This window comes from Gopherus flavomarginatus, chromosome 2 (genome assembly GCF_025201925.1).
Source record: "Gopherus flavomarginatus isolate rGopFla2 chromosome 2, rGopFla2.mat.asm, whole genome shotgun sequence".
In the NCBI taxonomy this organism is placed as follows: Eukaryota; Metazoa; Chordata; order Testudines; family Testudinidae; genus Gopherus; species Gopherus flavomarginatus.
The window spans coordinates 280,661,432-280,687,477 of NC_066618.1; the positions used below are offsets into that span (position 1 = coordinate 280,661,432).

Consider the following 26,046-nt stretch of genomic DNA (forward strand, 5'->3'; position numbering starts at 1 on the left):
AGATATGGCAGGAAGAGAAAAAAAAGTATAAAATAACGTTTCTTATTGGAGACAGTACCTCTTTTTAGTCACATATAAGAAGTGTGGTGCTCTGTGGAGAGTCAAGCTGGGCATTGAGAAAATGGTAGGAGCAATAGAGGAAGGGCTGAATTCCCTGATGCAAGGTAAGAAAAAGATATGGGACAGGTTTCCACTTCAAGAAGCTTTTAAAATGGGCAGCCATGCCAGTGTGCTGTGATTTTAATAGAGGTAAGGTTAATAATACACTATGGAAATAGGATGGTGTGTTGCATCAATGGAGCAGGAGTGAGAGGTGTAACAGATACAATACTGAGAGTATGGCTACATCTGGAATTTCAAAGCGCTGCCCCGGCAGCGCTGCGGGAGCGCTGCCGCGGCAGCGCTTTGAAGTGTGAGTGTAGTCAGAGCAGCAGCGCTGGGAGAGAGCTCTCCCAGCGCTGCATGTAAACCACATCCCTTACGGGTGTAGCGTGCAGCGCTGGGAGCCGCGCTCCGAGCGCTGCTGCCCTGATTACACTGACGCTTTACAGCGCTGTATCTTGCAGCGCCCAGGGGGGTGTTTTTTCACACCCCAGTTGCAGCGCTGTAAAGTGTGAGTGTAGCCAAGGCCTGAGACTGCTTATAGCATTAAGAATTGAAATACTAGTGTAAACTGTGTAGGAACGAATGGTCCAGGAAAAAGTAAAGTCATAGACCTTTAAGGCCAGAAGGGATCATCATGTTCATCTATTCTGACTTCCAGCATAACACAGGCTAGAGAACCTCACCTAGTACTTGCGGCATCAAGCCATAAATTCTGGTTTAGCTAGAGTTTCTGTTTTAGAAAGACATCTAATCTTTATCTAATGACTTTATGTATCAGAGAATCCAGCAAATCCCTAGGTAAGTTTTTCAATCATTTATTGTCACTGATAAAAATGTGTACCTAATTTCTTAATTTTTCTAGCTTCATTTTCTAGCCATTAGATCTTGTTATGCCTTTGTCTGTTAAAATAAAGAGCCCAGTAATACCAGAAATCTTCTCTCCAGTAGGTACTCAGAGGCCTTGGTCAAGTCACCTTTCTTTTGGAGAAACAGGTTGAGCTCCTTTACTTTCTCTCAATCTAGGAAAGACTTTGAAGCATTCTTATAGCTCTCTTTTGAACCCTTTAAAAAGATTGAGGAAAAAAGACAGATGATTATGAATGAGTCATCTTGTTCTTGTTGGCCTGGAAAGGCCTTAGGCCCCTGGTTCTGCACTGAGATCTATGTAGGGCTAGCAGTGCACCTGCACAGTCCTTAGTGCAGGAGCAGGACCTTAGAAAAAGCTGCCTCTGTCCTTTGGACATCGAACAATGGTCTGAGAGTATGTTTTTGAAAGTGGGCTTCATCCTCTGGCAAAACTGGACAGCTACAGTGCAAAATAATGGCTCAGACAAATGAGGTGAACTTCATGGGATTTTTATGTATATCACTGAATTTTTATTAGGTCTCTTATTCCCAAACTGCAGTCTGCGGTGTACTTATTACTGATCCCTAAAGAGCTGGTAGGTCACATGATGAGGCTGACTCTTCCTCTTAGTTCCAACTGTTTCTACAGATGTTCAGGAAACAAAAAGGAACCCTGATCCTACTACCTCCATTAGGGGAACCCTGATCCTACTACCTCCATTAGGGGCTACTTGAGGAAACAGGAGTTGCCACCAGAAGGACTGGAGTTGCCAGTGGGAGAAGGGAACCAGGCAGCTGGACAGCATGTGTAGGAGAGAGGAGGCAAAGGCAGATGGCAGAGAAACATGTGCAAGGGAGCAGGGAGAGAGAAAAGAACAGAATGGATGGGAGGAAATGAAAAACGAAGAACAACAAGATAAAGTGTGATTGACCTTTTCACTTAGTGCATTCCAGACATTTGAAAATAGCGAAACACTTTTCTAATGCTACTTTTCTGTGTAGGCAATTGCTGTAGTTATCTTGGGGCTATTATGCTATTGCAAATGGAAGGGAAGGTGTTTCAGGCATTCATAAATGGGAGGAGGGCTGGTCCACCTGGCTGCATATGATGATTATTTACTATTTGTAGTAGCATAGCACCTAGGAGCCCCAGCTATAAACTAGGACCCTATTGTGCGAGATGCTGTGCAAACACTGAACAAAAAGACTTTCCCTGCCCCACAGAGCTTACAATCTAAGTATAAGACAAGAGATAACAGATAGACTAACAGGCAAGTATAAGAAACAATCAGACAAATTTTGGTCAGCATGATAGACTGTGGATTCATCACACCAGCAGCCACCATTGTCAAGTTTTAAAGAGGTATTTGAAGGAGGATAATGGATTAGTTTTGTGGATGTTTACAAGGAGCTTGCCCTAAGCATGATGGGAAGGATGGAAGAAAACATCCTGGGCCAATTTGAGGCACCAGTCGACATCTTAATAGCAAATGAGAGACAATAGGTAGGGTGGGGATAGACCATGAAGGGCTTTGAAAGTAAAGTCAATTAACTTATGTTTGGTGTGGTAGGGGAAGAGGAGTCAGTGCAGGGATGCAAAGAGAGGGGCAATGTGGTCAAAACAATAGGCTCGGAAAATGATCTTTGCAGCAGCATTCTGAGTGGATATGAGCAGGGACAAGAGTGCAATTGTCAAGGTCAGAGAGAAGGATATTGCAGTAGTTAAGAGACATGATAATAAGAACTTGGACAAGAGTTCTAGCTGTGTGGATGGATAGGAAAGGCCATATCCTAGAGATGTTATACAGAAAGATCAGCAAGATTTAGGCTGTCTGGATGTGAGGACCTTGAGAGAGGTCTGAGTTGAAGATGAAGCCCAGGTTATAGGGCTGAGTGACAGGCAGGATGGTTGTGGTATCCATAGTGATACAGAAAAGAGATCATGGGAAGGGTTGGGTAGGGAGATTAAGAGCTCTGTTTTAGCTGTGTTGAGCTTGAACTGATGACTAGATATCCACAAGAAGATGTCAGAGGGGAAGTGTCCTCATGACATTTGGTGCAGAATTATCAATAATATATGATCCCTTTGTATTCTTTATTTTACAGTAGCAGTGATATTTTGAAATATGTATATATTTTAGTCCTCAGTAGTGTCAACCTGAACAAACCAGTCATGAGTTAAAATGCATTACTCAGAAAAAACTTACAGAGAAAGCTAGTGGAGATGAGAAGGAGTTTGGGGGATGAAAAGAACACAACTCAGAAAGTGTGAGCACATTAAGGAAGTATTTTAACATGCTTTTCCCAGACTGTAAGTGGGCTCAAAATCATATATTACACATAAATGTCAAGTGTCTAGAATTCCTTGTAGTTAAAGCAGCATTGCAAAACTCTAGTTGCTTCTGCCATGGGTGAGCCTTCTTTAAAAAAAAAAAAATAAGATGAGTAAATTATAATTTGTGATTTCCATATCAGTCATTGTGGTAAACTGTAGGTGAGTAGATTTAGTGCCTGGGTGGATGGATTATCTTGACAATTTTGCAACATTGAGTTAAATTTTTAGTTTATAAATTGTTGTCAGTGTGGCTCTAATTGAAATGAATGTAATCCAAATGAAATCAGATATACCATCTGTTACTCGAAGTCTGCTAGTTACTTTCTTGTAGACTGATTTTTTTGGGTCCAAATTTCTATTCAGCTTTCATTGGAGGTGGATTATCCTTCTGATGTCTTAAGATAACTCCTCTTTCTACCATTAAACTGATTATTACTGAAGACTTTTTTCTGTAGTGGAACATATCCAAGTTCAGGAATATTCCTTTATACAGTACATGCAAAATTGGCATAGGCACTTCTACATAATACCAAAGTAAAACTAAATAAAAATTTCTCAACAGCATAAGGACAAATGTTCTACAGAGGAAACACTGTTCTCTGGACTCCATCATATGTCCTTGACAACTACATAAATGCCAAATACAGCAATGTGGTTCTGGACTGAATTAATTACTAACAATACAGTTCCTGATACTCCTATTATGTGATAATAATCCAGTTTGTCCTGATGTACCATACAGAGAGAATCTTCCCCAGTGTCCGAATAAAAACTGACCTTGCCAAACTTAGGCTCAACTTAAGTTTCCAGTTCCTCCAAATTACCCTTTTGACAGCCAGGGAGCCCATTAAAAGCCATCTCTTTTCCCACTGTCTCAAATAACATAGGCAAACAGTGTTATCCAAAAGGCATGCTGACAAATCAGCATCTGTAGCAATCTCCAGTGTACTTAAAGACTTTAAACAGTTGTTAGTGTCCTCTCAAAACCATATGTATTTGCATACAAATAAGGGACCCGTGCAAAGCAGTGAACTATGGTCCATTCTAGAACTAAGGGATGTAGAGGGTGCATATTCCACAAGACAACCAGGTAGCAACGCCTCATAGTTGGAGAAGTTTTTGTACTAGGTCTGGGATAAATTAAGTTCCTGCTATGGATTTAGCTTCATCACTTACCAATACACAAGCAAGAGAATGAATACTGTATACCAGCAATTTATGTCAAAAAAAAGAGAGATTTGCCAATCCACAGAAGAGAATTTAGCCAAATGAAGGCCTGCTAGAGGCAGAATGGGGTGATGTTTTTCATTATGCTTGCAATTTATGTCCAATCTTTGCCTTTTCTGTGTAAGAGGATTGGTATGATCTAATTTTACATCTTAGGAAATTATGGGCTCTGAAAGTTTCAGCTTTTATATCGCCACATAAGTAACATTTGAGGAGTGCCACATCAATACATGATTCACACTGAATAGGATGTTTCATACATGGGACTAAGTCATTAATTTGTCCTTTGATCAAGCCAGCGACTGGTGTTCTAGCTCAATGTTTCTCAACCTTTTTGATACCAGGGACCGGCTTGCTGCCTTCCTAAACTGTGTCAGGAAGATCTCGGGGACTGGCACCAGTCTACTGACTGGTTGTTGAGAAACACTATTCTAACTTCCTTTAGGCTAGTCTAGGTTAAGTACTACCTGGAAATCCACAATCAGTCAGTCAGTTCCTTTGAACATGCACTCAGAAATATCTGAGGGTCACATGCTTACCAAACAGTTCAGTTTGGATCTGATATTCATTTTTACTATAGCAATTTTCTCATGATGAAGCAATTTCCATCTACCTAAAAGACTGAATTTTATTACTAGGAAGTTACTTTCCATTATTTCCTGTAAATTGTCAATCCTATTCCTGAATATTTCATATTTTCTCTCTTTGCAGAGGGAAGGAAGACTGGTGAATTAAAGCTTGTGGACAAGGCTGCAATACTAACATTGTTTCTGATTTCCTCCAGATGATTTGAAAGCCAGTAGTGCTAGAAATCCTAAAAAGAGGAACGGAAGAATTGGAATGCATGAGCAGGATGTCATCAACCTGTAGCCTGAATTGTTGATGAATCCTATTAACATGCATCCAATTTATTATCTACTTGTATCTCAAGTGCCAAAGGCTTCATTGTTATAATGAATAATAGTTTGGGGAGGGCAATCCCATCTGTTTACCAATATTAAATGCATTGAGACTAGTACACCTAGTTACCACAGAAGCCATTGCTTTGTTATCATTTACTACTTTTATGTGTTTGTAATATGCTTTGTGCTATACTAGGCACACAACAAAGAAACTACCTCCCCAATTTAATAAGAAATAGAGAAAATACGACGCAATGTGAAGCCCAGAGGAAGGAATAACTTGAAATGGTGTATATGTGTGTATAATGAGTAGAGCTAATTGAAAAATGGAATTTTAACCTCAAAGGAATTTCTAATACTTAGACCTTTTATTTTCATTCTGAATTGGGTTGAAAAATCAAAATGATTGAAACTTTGCTGCCTGAAAGTTCAGAAAAATTCTTTTGGTGAGATGTTTTCAATCAAAACAAAATGTTTCAACATTCCCAGAATGAAATGATTCATTCAATGTGTGAAAACGAAACAGTCTTGTTGGGTCAGTCAACATTAATCTGTATCTGAATGAGCTGCATGCTGATTTATGGGAGTAGTAGTTTGGGTTCCTCATGTCCCCATTATCCCCTGTGGGTTGAGCTATCCAGCAGAACTACATCTCCCATGATATACCATGGTTTCTTCCTCTGGCTGAGCCACTGCATTGCGTCATAGGAGATATAGTCTGGTTAAGGAGCTTGATTTGTAAGAGAGAATGGAGAGCATGAGGTATCCAAACTGCAATTCCCATGAGATGCTATGGTGGCTCAGGCAGATGCAGAGATTATTGTCCAGCTGACCAGAAATAAAACATTTTGTTTTGGTTTTCTTCCTCTGGAATATTGAAAAATTCCTGCATAATCAACATTTTCCCACAGAAAAATCTTGATATATTTTTTTTTAAATTGAAAATACCCACCCGACTCTAATGGGGTGTGTGTGTGTGTGTGTGTGTGTGTGTGTGTGTGTGTGCGTGTGCGTGAAAAAATACCTTTTCTTTGGTTCACTTTTTTGAGGCAATTATCGAAATGGTAGGTCTTTAGAAGAGAGAAAATTACATACATTTCCCCTGCAAGAGAAATTTCTTGCCACAAACCAATACTCGTCATATGTGAAATACACATGTGACTCCAACATTATCACATGCTTTTTCTGCATGTAGATAAAGTACAATACTGTGGGTATGATATTTTTAAGCAGTAAACAGATGGTTAAACAGATTTTTAAACCATCTTCTGAGAGTCAACTTTTGAGGAATGTGATCTGTTCCAGATGTGTCAAATACTTTAAATCAAGTTAGGCGGTAAGGGTGGAAAAGGAAAAAAATATATGTACTGAAATGTGTTTAGAAATACAAATAGTATGGCAGAATAATTACCAAATTGTGTTAGTTAAAATGTAGTGGAATGATTGAACAAGCAACATGGACTGGTAGACATCTGTGGAGGCGTGAGGGGGGTTAAAAGGAGTAACATTATTTATCAGAAAGACAGAAATGATAAGACTTTGTTAAGGACTATGGTATAGAAATCACATGGTTGCAAAAGAACAGGCAGAAGTATAGAGAGAGGAAATCTTGAGAAGAGTTGAAAATTTTAACTATTATGTCCCCTCAGTCAGGAAACATGGAAGGAGGATCAATGTGGTTTTAGCTAAAGCTTCTCTCAACTGATAAAGGAAACATTTTACTTTAAAAAGTTATAAAGGAAAAATGTTTACAAATTATGAAGAAACTATAGGGATTTAGAAGACAAAATATAGGAAATAAATGCAGTGACTTAGTGGTTGCTGTATATTCATTACTTAGTGAAGACCATTCTGTTTCTCCAAGCAGGAAGCTCCCATTACAATCAATGGTAAATGTACCCTATTGTAAATGTTGAAACTAAGCTGGAAAACAGCATACATTGTAACAGTTGATTGAAGAAGGATACATATTGTTACCATGAGGCATGTGTTATTTATGGGAGACTGGACTTGGATTTAGATGTGAAGATACTGTATGCCGCTTAGTCTTTCAGAGAACGAGTGTTTGCTTGTTGTCCTCTCCCCATCCCTGGCCTGCTTTCCCTATTCTGCTTGGGGTCTTGGTACTGGGATGGTAGTGAGCGAGGATTTCCTCACCTGTCTGCTCCTCACTCAGTTTATTCCCACTCTGAAGGCCCTCTGATGTGCAGATATCATGGTGATAGATGCAAAGTAAGATCCCCAAAAGACTTGGAATATAACATTGAAACAGCAGAGGTATCACATTCAAGCACTTAACTTGTTTACAATACTCCTCCCTACTAGTTAAACAGCTCTTGTTAATTCTTAAATTGGTCTTTCTGCAACAGTACATAGCTGTTAAGTAATATAATGAAGAGGCTCCTTCACCTGCTCTTATTAGAATGTGACTTGGAAGTTTTAATAAAGAAAGAGGAGCTACCTGGAAGGAAAACTCTTTCCCACCCTTAGCCTGGAGGGAGTGTGGTGGCATTTGTGTAGGATGGATATCAACATGAGATCAGGCAAGCTTCAATTCCCAGGGAGGCCAAGGATGCACAACAGCTATCTTTATGTGTTTCTCTCTAGGTATTGTTTTTATTGCACCCAACACAAAGATGCATCATAGCAGTAAAAATGATGTAGACCTCATTCATTAAGACAGACACGTGTTTCCCATCTCTCCTGTTGATTACATCATTTGGGTGTATGAAAGACAAACTTCTCATTTATTTATTTAATTATTTTTAGCAATATTATGCCATCCTCATTTGTGTTGAATAGTATTTTACTCTGTTCCTGATTCAGCCCAGCACTGCAGCACGTACTTAACTTTAAGTCAACATGCTTAAACGTATGATTAAGTGCTTTGCTCAATTATGGCCTCTGTAAGCACTCTCGTATAGTTCAGTGGGGCTACTTACAGAGTATTATTCATTGTGAGTACTGGTGGCAGAATCTGGCCCTTTATCTCCAGTGGCGCTTGATCTGGCCACTCAGATGCTGTGGGCAGGAACATCCAACAAGATGGTTCTTAGTTTCTGCTCTGAAGGTGGAGAAGATCTGAGCTTATTGTAACTTTCCAGACCCCACCTGTCCATAAAGTAAAACCAAGGTAGTTTAAAACAAGTACCATTAGGCTGTGACTTTCAAAAGTGCATTTTTTAACTCTGCTCCCATTGAAGTCAAACAGAGTTTTATTATTGACTGGAATGGGTTACCTAAGGAGGTGGTGGAATCTCCTTCCTTAGAGGTTTTTAAGGTCAAGGCTTGACAAAGCCCTGGCTGGGATGATTTAGTTGGGAATTGGTCCTTCTTTGAGCAGGGGGTTGGACTAGATGACCTCCTGAGGTCCCTTCCAACACTGATATTCTATGATTCTAAGGTTTTGTGGGGAAATACCTAGTGAACTTAACGTATTCAGTTTAGATACAAGGAGACTCAATTAGCATATGCAAATACTAGTGTATTTTACAGTATTATTATTCCTGTAATAGCTAGGAGCATGGTGTTACTCATAGAGCTTGGAATGAACTCTGTGGTTATGAATTAAAAGTCAGATTAGGAGACATTTGGGTGAGATACCAGAAAGGCACTGATCCTGCAGTTGCAGAACTGGGCCGCATGCTTGGCCATTTGCTTCTGGAGTGGAAGGTTTGAATGCTATGGAGGTAGCTGACCTAGCATTTAGGGTTTGGGAAGAGGGATCCTAGCAGGAATGGCAGAAATGGTCCCTAGTATGAACCTTTGCTTCCAGCTGAACTACTAGTAATAGACAGTGAGTTTCCTTTAGTCCTTTTCATGGGAGGGAAAGGCACTTTCTGCAGTACAAGATCTGGGAGTAAGAGTTATTTTTTAAAAAAACTGAAAGTCAAACAATGGAAACAGGGTGAAATGGGAGTGACGCCCTGAAATCTCCTTGACCATTCCCTTCCCCTTGAGGGAACAAAAAGACCAAAGGATTTTTCCTCTTAGTCATCAGTTTGTGGAAATAGGCTATCCAAAGACATACTGGGGACTCCACTGCAGGTGTGGTTGCCATAAAATAGATGGGCTTCATGGAGCTGTAGTTCATTCCATCTAGAGTATTTTTGTGCCTGCAATAAATTCGTCAAGGGCAGGCTGTAATCTTGGATGTGTGATACATATTGGCATTTATCCTGAAACATCTGCAGCCACACGTGCATGAAAGAACAGCAGCAGAAAGACAGCTGTTAGCATCATTTGAGACTAGAAGCAAGCCAATGGGTGGGTGGAACCCTTGGGATCAGAGGACTGTAGGCAAGAGGTAGTTAAAGTTAATATCCTTCTTCCTTCAGCTGGGTTCCACCTCTTTGTGCTCAGTGTTTTATTTTTAGGGCAACTTTCAAGTATTATAATATAAAAATCAGCTAAAGCCTCATTATAGTAGGTACAGTTAGTTTAAGTTTTCAGTTCAGGGAATGTTCTGTGCAAAATTGACATGGCTCTGCTGCTACGTTTAACAATGTCCTCCTCTTCCCTTTCAAAGTTTCAGAATATTTAGGCCAGTGAAGTTTCTGTATGTTGTTGATATGATTCATTTGGGCCATGGGAGGAGGGTGACAGTTACTTGCTACACAGATCTTTCCTGTGATTCATGAAACATCATTTGTGTCAGCCTTGTAGGAGGCAGTTCATCTGCCTCCTAGTAGGAGGGAAAAACACTGGCATCGCTGCTATCAGATGGGCATGGGAAAAATGGTGGTTAGACAGAAGAAAGTAGCAGGAACGCTGGGGCTGTCTGCACTACTTATTAATGTATTTAATGAAAGACTGATATGTATCAAGTGTAGATGTCTTTAAGGAGAACAGCACTGCTATAGTAGCCAAAAATACAAATGCTTTTTGTCATGTTTTAATTTTTTTCCTGACTTTATGTAAAAATGTCTTTTCACTTTTCCTTCTGGCTGGCTGAATCCACTGTTTCACATAGGAGAAGGCCCCTATTGCTGAACTTTGAGCAAAACTTTCAGTTTCTGCTGGTAAGAGCTGGGAGGTCAAATACAGTGCTGTATGCTTGTTCTCTGCAGAGCTTTGCACTCTAGTACTGTACTAGTAAACAGCAGAGACAGTTTACCAAATTCTATTAGCCTCCCCATAGGAAGGCATTTTCCCTGGCACACCGAAAAGTTGAATAAAAACGTTAAGTGTAACTTCCTTGTCAAAGTCAATGATCCAGATCATCCTAGCTAGATTTGCTCATGAAAGAAATACACTCTACAAAGGACCTCAATTCGGTATGAAAGATGGCTCAGCTGTTTCTGTGGCACTGCTGATCTTCTCTTCCAGACTCTGTGCAGGTCACCCTCTCAGTCCAGGATTCACATAGAGTAGATGAAGACTGGGAGAGCTGGGGACCTGTATTATCATTTAACCTGGGGTTGTATTATCTTTTCTATAGAGCCTTACTATCCCAGCCATCCCACAATCCCTCTGCTCCCATCTCACCCAAGGACCCAGAAGCATCCATGAGGAATCCCTAGTAGTACTGCTCCAATGGACCTCTAATTCATCCCTGGAGACCTGCCTCAGGGTCTGTTGTGTGGGACTGAACAAATCCTGCCTCCGCACTCATGGGAATGATAGGTGAGGGACTCCATAAGTGTATTCCTCGTGGAGGTTTCCAGCCTTCCCACCATCAACCAGGGGCAAGGAGGGGTTGAGTTGGGATAATGGTTTTAGCTGCTGCAGACCTAACAAAATTATCATTGAAAGTCAACATGACAATTCAGTATCTCAAAAACCAGAATTTAGTCTCAGCTTCATGTATTACATGGAGGCATTTCTACCAGCCTCAAGACTGCATGACGTGCTGGAGTGGAAATAAGGAGGATTTTCTCATACAAGAGAATTATCTAGAGAAAAATGGCTACATAGTACGATATGTGATGGTACTCCATAGCTAAACTCAATCTTTCACATAGATGGCTGGGGGGCTCAGCAGCTTTAAGGCAAACTACTACATGTTATACATATAGTTTCACTCAACCTTATCAATCAAGACACCCTCATAAAACTATAGATATAACGAAAAAGAGAGATAAATAAGGGAAGGGAAAGGTGTTACATACGGGGGTATGGGCATGGTCTGCTTACACCACCTTGTCTCCCTGTTAAATGTATGTAGACTCACATGGTTCAAGAAACATTCTTGTCCTGGGGTCTTGCTTATTGACAAATCATAATAGTTGAACATCAACTCCGGCACTAATCTGCCAACCCTTCCCCTTAGGTTTGACAGTTCCTGCCTAAACCCATCTCCTTCCTAAAGCCTTTCTCAGGGGAGGCTTCTACTATTATAGGTATATTCCGCCTGGCTGGCATGGACAGCCACCTCCCAGGTCTTTCTCCTGACTCTGAGCTTCCCCCCTTTGTCTGCTCAGGCTCTTTTTTATTAGAAAGTGCCACCTCTGGGCTGCTGGCACATGATCCCTGGTCACCTGACTCAGCTGCTGGTCAGAGCCTAGAAGCAGGATGTTAGGACATGGGCATGTGCCCAGGAACCAGCACGCCATTACATGAGATTGTGTATGGTTTTAAGAAAGCAACACTCTGGAAAATATTCATTCAGCACTGTTTGGAAAGGGAGAGAAGGTGGGCCTGGGATGGATGACAGAGAAGGAAGATGAACCTCTCACAGCCACCAGTACAAAGGTATGATTACCTGCAACACAAGACGTGATGATTGAATTACTAGAAAATGGGTGATGTCAGAAAGCAAATATCTGTCAGAACAAGAGAGGTCTCTAATATAGTGAGGGCTTTTGGAAATCCTACAGGCCCGCATCTAGTGTGAATTGATGTAGCGCCATTGGAGTCAGTGGGACTATGGTGACTTATGCCAGCTGAGGGTCTGACTTTTGTGGCCAATCCTCTGCTTCACAGGCTGCCAATTCAGGGCAGCCACAGGATGACCTGATTGCTCAAACCAGTTAGGCAACGTTTTTCTGCATTCTGCACAATCTGCTAGCGATGTAGAAGCACTGCAAGGAAGAAGTTACAATAATTGAGTCCCAGGGTCACTAGGGGCTGTATTCCTCTTGCAGTGTTGTCATGGGATAAGTGAGGGCGCAGCTGAAAAAAAAAATTGCACAACTGGAGGAAACTATACACACTTTTGTACTGTATATGACAAGTGTCTCTCTCTGAAAGGTAATGTCCGAATAAAGAATAAGCGAGTTTAGGATGGAAAAGCAGAGACATAACTGAAGGTGGAAGAAAGCGTTAGGAGTGATGCAGAGGGGAGTAAAAATAGCAATGTCTTGCTGAACACCTGTTCTGTATTCACGACAGTTGAGTAGGCAATGACTACTAACTGGATTAAAGCACTGTTTGATTCACCCATATGGCTAAGTCTTCCATTATTTCCTGTGTTATAAAATGCTGACTCCGTCTGGATTTTACAATACTAATGTTTATTTTGGGGGAGAGGGGAAAGAAAGGGGACTAATTATAGCTTTGAACTCCACTACAATGAGACAGGGATTCTATTAAATATTTCTCAGGCAGTCCGATGAGTCATAAAATGCAACTTCTGCAGAAAATATCCTGATTGCCTAATAACTAGATGTTGGTAACTGAAATTACACACTCTCTCTCACACTCTCATGAAACCCAGGAAGTGTCTGTCTCTGAGTAAGTTGTTTATTGAAGTTACCCAAGAAATGTAAAAGGGCTTATGATTGCAAAATAGGTAAAAAAATATAACTGAAATTTGAGGAACATGAAAAACACCTGCTGTACAATACAAATAGTGAAATATTGTTACTGTATTTTCATTCACAACATAGGAAGTACTTTCCATATTTTAAAGATAATAATGTATGTTCCTTGTTAGGTAACAAAGGTCAAGCACTAATCAACTGTAAAAAAAGAAAAGCATTGAATCACCAGATGAAAGTAACAAAATTAAATACCTTTAGCACAAAACCTTTGTAATAATGATTGCCACAACATAGTATCGTGCAGAGTACATTAAACACTTGCTCCACTGACTTACAGTTCAAACTCAATTTCATATCAGAAGGACATGACATTCACATTCCGTCATAGATTTTTAAGTTCAGAAAGAACCATTATAATGTCATCTGGTCTAATCTTGTGAATAACACATGCCCTAGCTTTCATTTGGATTCTATCCTTGGCCCTACTTCATTAGTGCTCCAACAATTTATGATTAACCCAGAGCATGTTTTAGAAAGACATCCAATAATTGAGAGTTTGGATAAATTGACCTCCATACATTGGAAAGAGTACAGACTTTTAAAATTGTGCAGTAGAAACGTTTTCGCCTGGAGTTTATAAACTATGAAGGTTTCACCCCTTAAGCCTGTAATTCAACTTTGGGAGGCTATATCTACCTTTCAGATAACAGAATTTAAATTAATTGGGATTTAAGTAATGAAATGTTCACTGTATTTTAATAATTTATGTTTTAAAATGATTGCAGATGAATTTAACTAACTCTTATCCTGTCATGTTCCCATTTGCATGGAGGAGTGATGAATACCTATGTACTTTGCTTTGCAGATGATGTAGAGGAGGTTAACAGTATGGAGAGTGTGATGCTAGAATATGCTGCAATGGACAGAGAGCTAAACCATTATATGCAAGCAGTTGAAGCTACGGTACAGCAGGTAAATGATTATTGCCATGCCAAATATGGATGAGATTTTCTAAAACACTTTTAATTACAAAAATTACATTAAAAGAACATTTAGTCTTCAGAGTCAAAATCTGCAAAGTTAGGAAATGCCAGAATCAAGGTTGCCCATGCAACCTTAATTCAGCCCCCTGCACATTCATTGTGATACAGTGTTTAATTACATGATCACATACTACTTTTTCCTTCAGTGTAGAGGATGGAAGGCACTCTGGGAATGAACCAGGGTTGTGTAGTTAATAGTTTTATAGGAAATGTACATCATTTGCTGCAGAAGTTGGAAGATGTGTAGTGAACAAAGCAGGAGACCGGAAGAATAAAAAAGATGATCCCCTGGTTCAGGCGTTGAATGCCACCTTTAGGAACTGGATTCTGTCCCTGCCCCATCACAAAGTTCCTATGTGAGGCTGAGCAAATAGCATTTTTGTTTTTAAAAAAGTAAACTGGTAATCAGAAATTCCATGATCTTGAACCATATTGACTCTCATATGGATTCATCATCAAGATTAGAACCTTCAATCTATAGCCCAGACCTCTGCCACTTGGGCTAACAAAGTAATAGCAGTAGAAAGTTGTCATCTGTGGAGCCAGACACTAGAGGGAGATGAGGCACACATTTTGCAGGGCTTTCACAGCTATTTGCTGACCGCAGAGGAATGTTGAGACTGTAATCTCGAGTTCTATTCCAGGTTCTGGAGACAAGTGTGCTGTAGTGGTTACAGCTCCTTTTGCACACGTCCCCTTCTTTTCCTGCCCCTTCAAGTCTGTGTCCTAATCTCCCCTCCCCATTTCACCCCCCTCAGCTTCCCATCCTGGTCCCCAACTCCTGACTGTCAGCACTTTGTTCCAGGCCCAGTCCCCTATCTCGGTTCAGTTCCTCATCTCAGACTCCCCCATCAGCTCTCTCCCAGCTCAGCTCTTCAACCTATCTGCCTTCCGGGCAAGCTGATTGTTTTCATCAACTGCCTTGCCACCAGCAGGGGGAGCATTGAAAGCATAGAAGAGAGACTGTCCGTGCTTTCACTGCCTGTGACTGGCCTCAGAGCAGCCCCCAGCTGCCAGGAGAAGCAATTGCAGGGAAAGCCCTGCTCTCAGCCCCTGTCCCATGCTCAGTATAGAGTGGGAGTCTTCTGTGAATTTAGCTGCTAAGTCTCTACTGAGCATATGCAAACTGAGATTTTCAGGGGCTCCTAACTTGGCCAGTTGTGGGCAGATTTTCACAGAGAGCAAAAGACACATTCCTGCCACCATAGCGTTCTCCCTGCCAAATATCACATCTCTTCTCTAAAGCATTGAAGCTCTAGAGCTTTGATAGGTGTTTTAAAAAAAAGTCACATGGGGAAAAAAGTCACCCTGAGCAGGTGTCTTCAATCTAGTAGAAGAAGTGTAATATAGGTTACAGCCTCACAGCAGAACAAAGAGATCAGGGGAGGACAGCAGGTGTTTTTTCTGTAGTTGTTCATGGGAAATGGGAGCTTCTACAGTTCTACTCTTCTATTTATTACTTATTCTGCACCCCCATCAACTGGGCTAATTTCAAAGCATGCAGGTGGCCTCCAAACTATACATCATCTCTCCTGCTGGCGTCTATGGCCAGCTGTCAATCTACCTTAGAAAGTGGGGCACTTTCCCCTAAAATCTATAGTTAACGTGAATGAGACACCGGTGCTTTTTCTCTTTCATCCTTTCCAAAGTTAAGGTAGCTGCCCGCATGTTAAATCAGGCTCTGCTGGCCAGGCTCCCTGCTGTCTTGGTAAAGGCCCAACAGAGGGTCCAACTCTTTCCCATGGACAAAGCACCAGACTATTAATTTGTACAGACAGAGGTTACCATTTTTCATTTATTAACATAACTCAGCCTGAAGGTAAAAAAAACACCTTTCATCAATCTGATCTTACAAAGTGTGTGTCCGTTGTTGTTCTGTGTACGTGTGTGTGGAAATGAAGAGCACAGTGATTCCAAACACATGATGTATTCTGTATACCCTGCTTTCTTCTTATGAACCACACTTAAAAATGAGTGTCCATCAAGCAGTATGAAAGCTTGAAGCTGATGGGATAGGGAGAGCTTGCCCTCTGCCTGCAGGCAGGATCTCTTCTGATGCAGTTGTCTGGATTTCAAACTCCTGATATTTCACCTTATGTAACCCTTATGTTACACTTACATACCAGTATAAGACAACAGAAGCTCACAATGAAAATAACAAGGAAGTAGTATGAAGTATAGTTATAGGTTTCCAAAAGCCAAGTCTTTGTTGACTTAATCTGCAGTTGGAGCAACACACAAGGTGAAACTTAGCCGCATCCTCTTCTGGTTGAATCAGCAGCCTGTTGAGTAAGAAATGAGCAAATGCAGTGCTGTTTCCAACCAGAGACTGTGGGAAATCCTTTGTCCGTGGAAATTCCCTCTGACACTGAATTTAGCTCACCTGTGTAATGACTTGCCTTGTGCCACTTCTCTTTTTTTAACAAGAGTCTGTTTCCTGTAAAGTAAACACTGCCCAGGTTACTCTCCATGCAAAAGAAGCCTAAACAGTGATGTCGTTTGTTTTCACTTAAAATAAAGTTAAAAGCCAGATTCTTCTGTTCTGGCCCCTTTATGCTCCCTAAGTGGAACAAAGAGGCTGGGAACCAAGCTGGACTGGCCAATTGAGAAATTCCTGCCTTGAGGAGTTTTTATCTGACAGAGAGATAGTGTACCTAGCTCCTGTGACACCACTTTACCCCCTCTCAGCCCTGTCATAGGGGAGTGCTATAGGCAGGACAGGGAAGTGGCTGAAGTACTCTGCTCTTCATCTATGCTCTTTTGGCATATGGTTCATTAGGGGTTGTGTCCAGTTGGTGTAATTTAGAGCAATCCCCAGACTATTCCAACCAAGGCAGATCTGCCCTGAGAATCAGGAAACCATAAGCAGCTCCCTGATGGCTCTGCCCCTCAGACCATCTGCTGCACAGCAGAGAATCTGGGCATTTATTGTACCAGTGGGAAGAAGATACTAAGGTGGGGCTGAGGTCTCTTCCAACCCTAATATTCTATGGGGGGCAGTCAGTCAGGTGGTTGTAGGAGCCAGAGACTGGGGAGGAGTGGAGGGAGGGGGAAGGACTGGGGAGAGATGTATGTGTAGAGGATGAGGCAATTGGACGGGGTGGTGGGCAGGAGCTAGGAGGGTTGGATAGGAGCTGAAGAAAGGTGGAGTGGCTGAGGACTCATAGGCACAGAGAAGGAAGAGGTTGGACAGGAGAAGAGGAGGTAGAGGGCAAAGGAGCTGCACCAAAGTTATCAGAGCAGAAGGGGAGGGGGCATGAGCTGGAAATGGGGTTGGGAGGTTGGATCAGTTGCGGACATGGGAATACATGTGGTGACTGAGGCATGAGACTGTAGGAAGGGAGAGGATGGTGTCATGGTTAAGGCAGATGAATGCCCTGCTGGATAATTGGATTCTAGTCCTGCCTTTGCAACTAGGCCTTTAAACCAGATTCTTCACAGGTGATCACTAATTGTGTGTTCCTCTTTTTCTGGGTGCCCAAACTAAATCCAGATTGGCACAAGTTCTGTAACTGAAGTCAACGGGAGCTATGTGGGTTTTTTTTGTTTTTTTTGTTTTTTGAAGTGCAGTAAAAATGTGAAGTTCTCTGATAAGACAAGTATCTCAATTTGGACATCCAAAATTAGTGGGCAGTTTAGCTCTTAATCTCTTTGTGCCTCAGTTACCCAACTGTAAAATAGGGATAATCTGATATGGGTGTCATGAGGATCAATTAATTAATGTTTGTGAAGCACTCGTATGGTTTGATGAAAACACTAGAGAAAAGCCCAGAGGAAATTCATAGTATTTTATTCACTGCAGGGTTTGGATAGTGTAAATTAAGCCCTGAGGCCATACAGTGAATAAGAAAAATAAAGAAATGTTGAATAGCTACACAATCAGTGAAAGAGACTCCTTCACTACACACCCTGATTCATTCCCAGAGCAGGTCCATTTAGTGTACTGAAGGAGGCAGGGGCCCCTTGGAGAAAAAGCGTGTGACCATGTAATTAAGAGACTGTATCATAATATATGTGTACAAAGGGGGCAAATTAAGGTTGCATGGGCAACCTTAATTCTTGCATTTACTAACTTTGGAGTTCTTAACTGGATTACAGTGTTAAGGTTGTGTGCTCACTTCCCTACAAAAGCTGGGTTGAGGAGGCATTTCAACACATTTTTAATATTTACTTCCCTTTTATGTGTGTGTATTTTGTGCTAAACAGGCTACCGTTATGTTTGTAACATAGCCAGGCATATTTTATGTGAATTAGTTAGCTCCTACCCATGTGGTTCACTTTCGTAATATGTTGGAGGGCATGTTTCATGCAATGCAATAGAAGCTGCATTTATCAAACATTGTGTTTAAAGAAATACAAGAGCATTGTTCTTGCTGGATTTATCTAGGTTCATATAACACATTCTCAACATGGTTTCTGAGTGCCTTACTGTGAGGAAAAGAATCTCTCTCCTTTGTAGAGACTATGGGTATATCTATATGTACAGTGGTGCAGCTGTGCCGATACAGCTGTGCCTCTGAAGCACATCTGGTGAAGATGCTCTATGCCAACGGGAGAGAGCTCTCTCTTCGGCATAAAAAACCCACCACAACGAGTGGTGGAAGCTATGTCGGTGGGAGAAGCTCTCCCAGTGACATAGCGCTGTGCACACGAGTGCTTATGTCGGTATAACTTATGTTGCTCAGGGTGTGGAATATGTAGACGTAGCCAGTGGTCTAGATCCTGCAAATTCTTATTCCTGCACTTGTCTTTATGTACTTTGACATCAGTAGGGCTATTTGCATTTGTAAACTTAAGCAAGTGCCTAAGTGTTTGCAGGACCAGCACCGTAGGTAAGAGGGAATTTATCAGAGCAAGAGGCACAGTATCTCTGCTTTCCCAGTGCTTGGTCATGTCAGGGCTTTGGGTCCAGACAAGATGGAGGTGATGTTGATACATTGGGAGAACCTCCAGAAGAAAAGGTGAAGCTCATATCTACTCCCTCTATTTCAGAAATCTGCTTGTTTGTTACTTTGTAAAATAATGAGTCCTAGTGGATAGAGAGCTGGACTGGGACTCAGGAGACCTGGATTCCATTTGCAGCTTTGCCATTGGTCTGCTTGGGTAACTGTGGGAGAGTCAGTTTATTGCTATGTGCCTCAGTTTCCCTATCTATAAAATGGGGATAATGATGCTTACCTCCTTTATAAAATGCTTTGAGCCCTACCAATAGAAAGTGCTATATAGAGGTATTATTTTATTTTATTACTGAGGATTATAATTGGGAGTCTTTTGGGTTCTGCAGCTACTTTTGGATTCCTAGATAATCTTAAGAACAAGGATCTTAGTGACTTAGCCCTGGTCTACACTGCAAGTTTAGGTTGAATTTAACAGCGTTAGATCGATTTAACCCTGCACCTGTCTGCACGACGAAGCCATTTTTATTGACTTAAAGGGCTCTTAAAATCGATTTCTGTACTCCTCCCCGATGAGGGGATTAGCGCTGAAATCGACATCGCCAGGTCGAATTTGGGGTAGTGTGGATGCAATTCTATGGTACTGGCCCTCGGGAGCTGTCCCAGAGTGCTCCATTGTGACCGCTCTAGACAGCACTCTCAACTCAGATGCACTGGCCAAGTAGACAGGAAAAGCCACGGGAGCTACTGAATTTAATTTCCTGTTTGACCAGCATGGTGAGCTGATCAACACAGATGACCATGGAGAGCTCATCAGCACAGGTGACCATGCAGTCCCAGAATTGCAAAAGAAATCCAGCATGGACCGAACAGGAGGTACTGGATCTGATCTCTGTTTGGGGAGACGAATCTGTGCTATCAGAACTCCGTTCCAAATATTTGAAAAAATCTCCCAAGGGCATGATGGACAGAAGCTACAGCAGGGACCCGCAGCGGTGGTGCATGAAAAATAAGGAGCTCGGACAAGCCTACCAAAGAGGCAAACGGCCGCTCCAAGTCAGAGCCCCAGACATGCCGCTTCTGTGATGAACTGCATGCAATTCAAGGGGGCTCTACTGCTACCTCACCCCTGTCTGTGGACACCTGCAAGGAGGCAGTCTCATGCCACACATCCCTGTGGCATGAGACTGCCTCCTTGCAGGTGTCCACAGATAGCGGTGAGGTAGTGGTAGAGCCCCCCCGTGCATGCAGCTCATCATAGAAGCGGCATGTCTGGGGCTCTGACTTGGAGCGGCCGTTTGCCTCTTTGGTAGGCTTGTCTGAGGGATGAGGATTTTGGGGACGAGAAAGATGAGGTGGAGGAGGATGAGGATAGTGCACAGCACGCAAGCAGAGAAACCATTCTCCCTGACAGCCAGGAACTGTTTATCATCCTGAAGCCAATACCATTATGACCTGCACATTTCCCAGTCACTACCCTTGATGGCAGCAACTCAGTGATTGTGTTGGCTACTTGGATCTCAGCAGCTCCCACAGTAGATTTACCTGCTCCAGATTGATTCCTGACGTACCGGTAGTTGTCTAGCATTTGCATACTTCCACAGGGCTATCGCAACTCGCTTCTCAACCGTGAGGGCTGCTCTCATTTTGGTATTCTTGCACTTCAGGGCAGAGGAAAGCAAGTCACAAAGTTCCATGAAAATGCCCTTATGCATGCGAAAGTTTTGCAGCCACTGGGAATCATTGCAGACGTGCAGCACTATGTGATCCCATCAGTATGTGCTTGTTTCCCGGGTCTAGAATCGGTGTTCCACAGCATGAACCTGCCCTCATAACCACCAGGATGTCCAAATTGCCAGGGCTTGTTCTTTGAGAGAAGTCTGTGTCTATGTCCTCATCGCTATCGTGATCGCGCTGCCGTCGCCTCCTCGCCTGCTTTTGCACGTTCTGATTCTGCACATGCTGCAGGATAATGCAGGTGTTTACAATGCTCACAACAGCAGTGGCGAGCTGAGTGGGCTCCATGCTTGCCGTGGTATGGCGTCTGCAGGAGAGCAGAGTTGCAGCGGAAGCGGTGGATGACGACGGATGCCACAAGACTAGATATTTATACGGAACAACGAGAGGACCTGCGAGATTGCTCTACTGATGCCATGAATCTGAGTTGCAGTGGAAGTGGTGGAAGACAATGGATGCCATGAGAATAGATATTTATGCTGAACGACAAAAGGACCTCCGAGGTCGATTCATGGCACCAGGAGAGCAGAGTTGCTTGGATGACAATGGTTAGCAGCCCTACTTCACCATCTGCTGAAAGCAATGTGGCGTCTGCATGGAAAAAGGCACAAAACGATTGTCTGCCTTTACTTTCACAGAGGGAGGGGCGACTGACGACATGAACCGAAAACCATCTGCTACAATGTTTTTGCCCCATCAGGCATTGGGAGTTCAATCCAGAGTTCCAGTGGGCAGCGGAGACTGAGGGAACTGTGGAATAGCTACCACAGTGCAGTGCTCCAAAAGTCGATGCTAGCCACGGTACTGTGCACGCACTCTGCTGACTTAATGCGCTTAGTGGGGACACACACAATCGACTGTATAAAATCACTTCCTAAAAATCAACTTCTATAAATTCGACCCAGTTTCGTAGTGTAGACATACCCTTAGTGGTTTTTCTCATATGGATTTAAATTTTGGAGGTGGGAAGCCAGGGTATTCTCAGCAGTTGGGCTCTTGATTCTGGAATTCAGTCCCCCGTTTATTGAACACACCCTGAGTTAAGGCATATCTGTTCACTGCCATTTTTCCTGAGTAATTTCCCTTAGTGAGTTCTGTTTTTGTCTTGTTTTTCCCTATTAGGAGCAGTTTTGGGGGTGGGTGGTTAATATGATTATCTCCAAATATGCAGTACATTGTTTTAATTAGTGTAAATATTTCCAAAAACCATGATGGGTGTGTTTTTATAAACCCGTCTTTAATCCAGTCATTCTTAGGAGTTATTTGGTTTTTTTTCTGCTAGTATAAAGAATTTTAAAATCTGTCTTATTTATTGCTGGTAGAAGTCAGTAATTTGACCTATAGACTTTCTTATGGCTTAGAACAATGGCTGAACAAGGAAAACATTATTTTGAACTCTTTAATATAGTCTCCTAAACCACATAGTCATACTCCATTATTATTATGTGTTACTTGTAATAAGGTTAAAATGAGGCCTCATTGTTCTAGGCACATAGTAAAAGACAGTCTCTGTCCTGAAGTTCTTAAAATCTTTATAGATTAGGTAGGCAAAGGGTGAGAGGAAGGAAGGAAGGAATATTATCTCCATTTTACAGATGGAGAACTGAGATACAAAATCCCAGATTCTCAAAGGTATTTAAGTGCCTAACTCTCATTGAGCTAAATACCTTTGAGAATATGAGGCAAAATAATTAAGGGCTCCATTCTGCATAGTGGCAAGCATTCTGTCCCAATCCCCCATAGCATTTCAGCATGTGCTTAACTTTAAGCCTGTAAGTTACTTCGTTGATTTGACTGTGATTACTCATGTGCTTAAAATTAAGCGCATGATTTGGGCCAGAGGAATCGAAGATCTAAGTGACTTGCCTGTGATAACACAGGAAGTCTGTGGCAGAGCCAGGAATGGAACTGAGAGCTCCTGAGTCCCAGTCCAGGGCTTTAATAACAAGACTGTCCTCCTTGTCATTTTCTTTATTCTGGCAGTCATGCTCAGATTGAAATAGCAAAACATTATTAATAACTAATTTAATTTGTGTTGTAATGAAACCTCTTTTACTAACATGGCAGAATGAAGCACTAAGTACTTGGTGTCAGCAACTACTTAATGGTGTCTTTTAAGTACAATGAGAAGTTTTAATTTATAGTAGATGGCCCTGATCCATCAAATGGGTCCACATTGATGGGCTCTTACATTAACTCAGAGCTCAGTTCAGTCAGCATGACTCCACTGAAGTACAATGAATGACCCAGTTTGATAGACATGTTCTGTTCTTCAGTTTACTTATTTTTTTAAAATAGGATTGGTAATATTTTGTGGTAGGCACAGTTAAACAACATTCTATTGCAAAATTAACTAGGTTCCACTTTTTTTGTTTTTGTTTTGGTGGCTATTGCTATGAAGTTTGTTATATTAAAGTAATGATGGCAGAAAGATTATATTACAGTAGAGCTGAGATTAGCGCTATTGTTCACAGATGCTTCTTAAATACACTTCCCAGTTATTCTGGTGAACAACCTATTCCTGGAGCTAAACGGTCATGAGCATGTAACATATGTTATATGTTATACTTTAAGGTGTATTTATTTTTCTTGAGACTTAATGTAATGTATCCTTAATCACCTTTAAATCTGTATACTACAGTCACTTAACACCTCGGTTTTGTCAGTATAGTATATGCAGAGTTGTTTTATGGAGCTCTTTAATTTGCTCTGAAAGCCTCAGCACTAATGTATGTTCCTCCATTTTACTCATACTCTTCCCTTTGTTTAATTCATTACTTTGAACACTCTCAATCGATCCTCTCCACGTAGATTTACTGTGTTTTTTCCTATTTAAATAATTCTATTTATAACAAATTTGGCTTGTTAAGGATGACTTGATAGTTCTGTTTTTTAATTTGAGTCTGATTCAGCAAGGTACTTAAACATATGCCTAACTTAATGGATCGTCCCGGTGAAGTTAGCAGGATTGCATGTACTTAAAGTGTGTGTAATTATTTTACTGAATTGGGGCCCCAGATTATAAAACAGGGTCTGATCCTGCCAAGATTGAATAACAGATGTTATGCTTAGTATCATTGTAGTTCAACTGATTGTACTTTTAGTAATAAACCTTACACCAGATACTAAGTGTTGGCAGATTGGCTTCATGTGTACTTGATACAAATGGCATTGTCTTAGGGTATGTCTACATTATAGTAGCACAACTACAGCATTACATTTGTGCCGCTATAGCTCTACAGTGTAGATGCTTCCTACATCAATAGAATGTTTTTTCTGTCATTGGTTTTTACCTGCTTATTTTCTTCCCAGCACAACTAATTGTGAATGTCTGGTATAGGAGCTGGTTGCACTTGGAGAGGGCAGTTTATATATTCATAAATTCCAAGGCCATTATTATCATCTAGTCTGACCTCCTACATAACAGAAGCCATAGAACTTCCCCAAAATAATTCCTAGAGCAGATCTTTTAGAAACACATCCAATCTTGATTTAAAAACTGCCACAGATGGAGAATCCATCATAACCCTGGATAAGTCGTCCCAATGCTTTGATAAAGTGTTGTGTGCTGAACGGTGGTTAAAAGGCGTGATGGAAGATTAGTATCTCTAGGGGTCAGAGTTAAGGTGGATGGTCCATGTTCTATGGTAGTTGTGATAATAGTAAGTGTATGAGTGTGAGTGAAGGAGTAGAGCAGAGGTGTGCAAGCTATGGCCCATGGGCCACATCTGGCCCACGGTACCCTCCTGCCTGGCCCCTGAGCTCCTGCCCTGGGAGGCTTGCCCCCAGCCCTCCCCTACTGTTTCCCCCCCCTGCAGCCTCAGCTCACTCCACCGCTGGCACAATGTTCTGGACAGCGGGCTGCAAGCTCCTGAGGCAGCGCAGCTGCAGAGCTGGGGCCTGACTCGGTGCTCTGTGCTGCGCGGTGGCGTGGCTGGCTCCAGCTGGGTGGCGTGGCTGTAATGCCGCCAGCCACCAGCGCTCCAGGCAGCGCAGTAAGGGGCCAGGGAGCTGGGGGGGGGGTTGGATAGAGGGCAGGGGAATTCGGGGTGGTGGTCACGGGGCGGGAGTATGGATAGGGGTCAGGGTGGTCAGAGAGCTGGGAATGGGGGGTTGAATGAGGACGGGGTCCCGGGTGGGCAGTCAGGAAGGAGAGGGGGTTTGGATGGAGTGACGGGGGCGGTCAGGGGACAGGGAGAAGGGGTGTTGGATGGGGCAGGAATTCCGGGGTTAGAGGGGGAGAGGGCATCGGGGAGGAGAAGCAGGAGGAGTCGGATAGGGGGCGGGGCCGGGCCACACCTGGCTGTTTGGGGTGGCACAACCTCCCCTAACTGGACCTCCATACAATTTTGGAAACCCGATGCTGCCCTCAGGCGAAAAAGTTTGCCCGCTCCTGGAGTAGAGGGCACATACTATTGAGTGGCTTATATTTCTGTTCTATTTTTGTGGATTTGAGTCAAGAAGGGGGTGGGGGCGGGGGCGGGGGCAGCCCTAACTGCTTTACAACAAAAAATTTTGTGTATTATTTCCCTAAGATTTTTAATGCTTATTTAGAAGTGGTCATTGGATGGGGACTTCTTTTCTCATCAACAGTGAGGCACAAATCCTGTTATAAGACCCTTTACAAAATCTGACAGTAAATTGTAGGTCCTTATGGAGAGTGTATTATATCTGCCTACCCCGTCAATCAGATTTCCATGGACCTGACCCAATCAGTCATGTTTGTGTGCACTTACCCCACTCTCCCCCCACCCCCCAGTCGCCACATCAACCAGTCAGACTTGCGTGTACTTGGTCCTCTTCAACAATCAGGCTTACAGCCTTATGTGTGGCCAGCTCCCGTCAATCAAGTCTGTAAGTATAGTGAATACAAGTACAGTACAAATGTTCCAAAATCTAACATCAACAACGCCTTGTTGTACCACTTTTCCTTCAGGTGTGCCTCTCTACCAAGTTTTGTGTAAATGGACAATGTTTTTGAGAGAGATCAGTCAACAATGACCAGTAGGATGGCCAAGGAGAAATTTCAGCCAAAGTCAAAGGCTTCCTGTTAAAAATATATGAAGGAAAAACCAAACAAAAAGGACACACAAAATTCAAAAAGCATAAAAACTAATCATGTGTGAAACTTCATACTGATTGGCTACCTACTTTTATAAATCATTAGGAATTATGGCTACATTCTAAAATATTTTAAAATGGGGCATAACTCTTAACATAATGGAAGACTGTGGCGTATCTAATAGTAAGAAC

The 26,046-nt window shown here is 42.1% G+C and overlaps 1 protein-coding gene across 5 annotated transcripts in view; it reads left to right on the top strand.

Moving 5' to 3' along the window:
* Positions 1–26,046, top strand: part of NSMCE2 (NSE2 (MMS21) homolog, SMC5-SMC6 complex SUMO ligase) — a 279,238-nt gene that overhangs the window by 18,373 nt on the left and 234,819 nt on the right. For all 5 annotated transcript variants that reach the window (XM_050941333.1, XM_050941336.1, XM_050941334.1 and 2 more), the window contains exon 3: positions 13,984–14,090. In XM_050941333.1, coding sequence (XP_050797290.1) covers positions 13,984–14,090 — 107 coding nt within the window. The remainder of the gene's footprint in view (positions 1–13,983; positions 14,091–26,046) is intronic.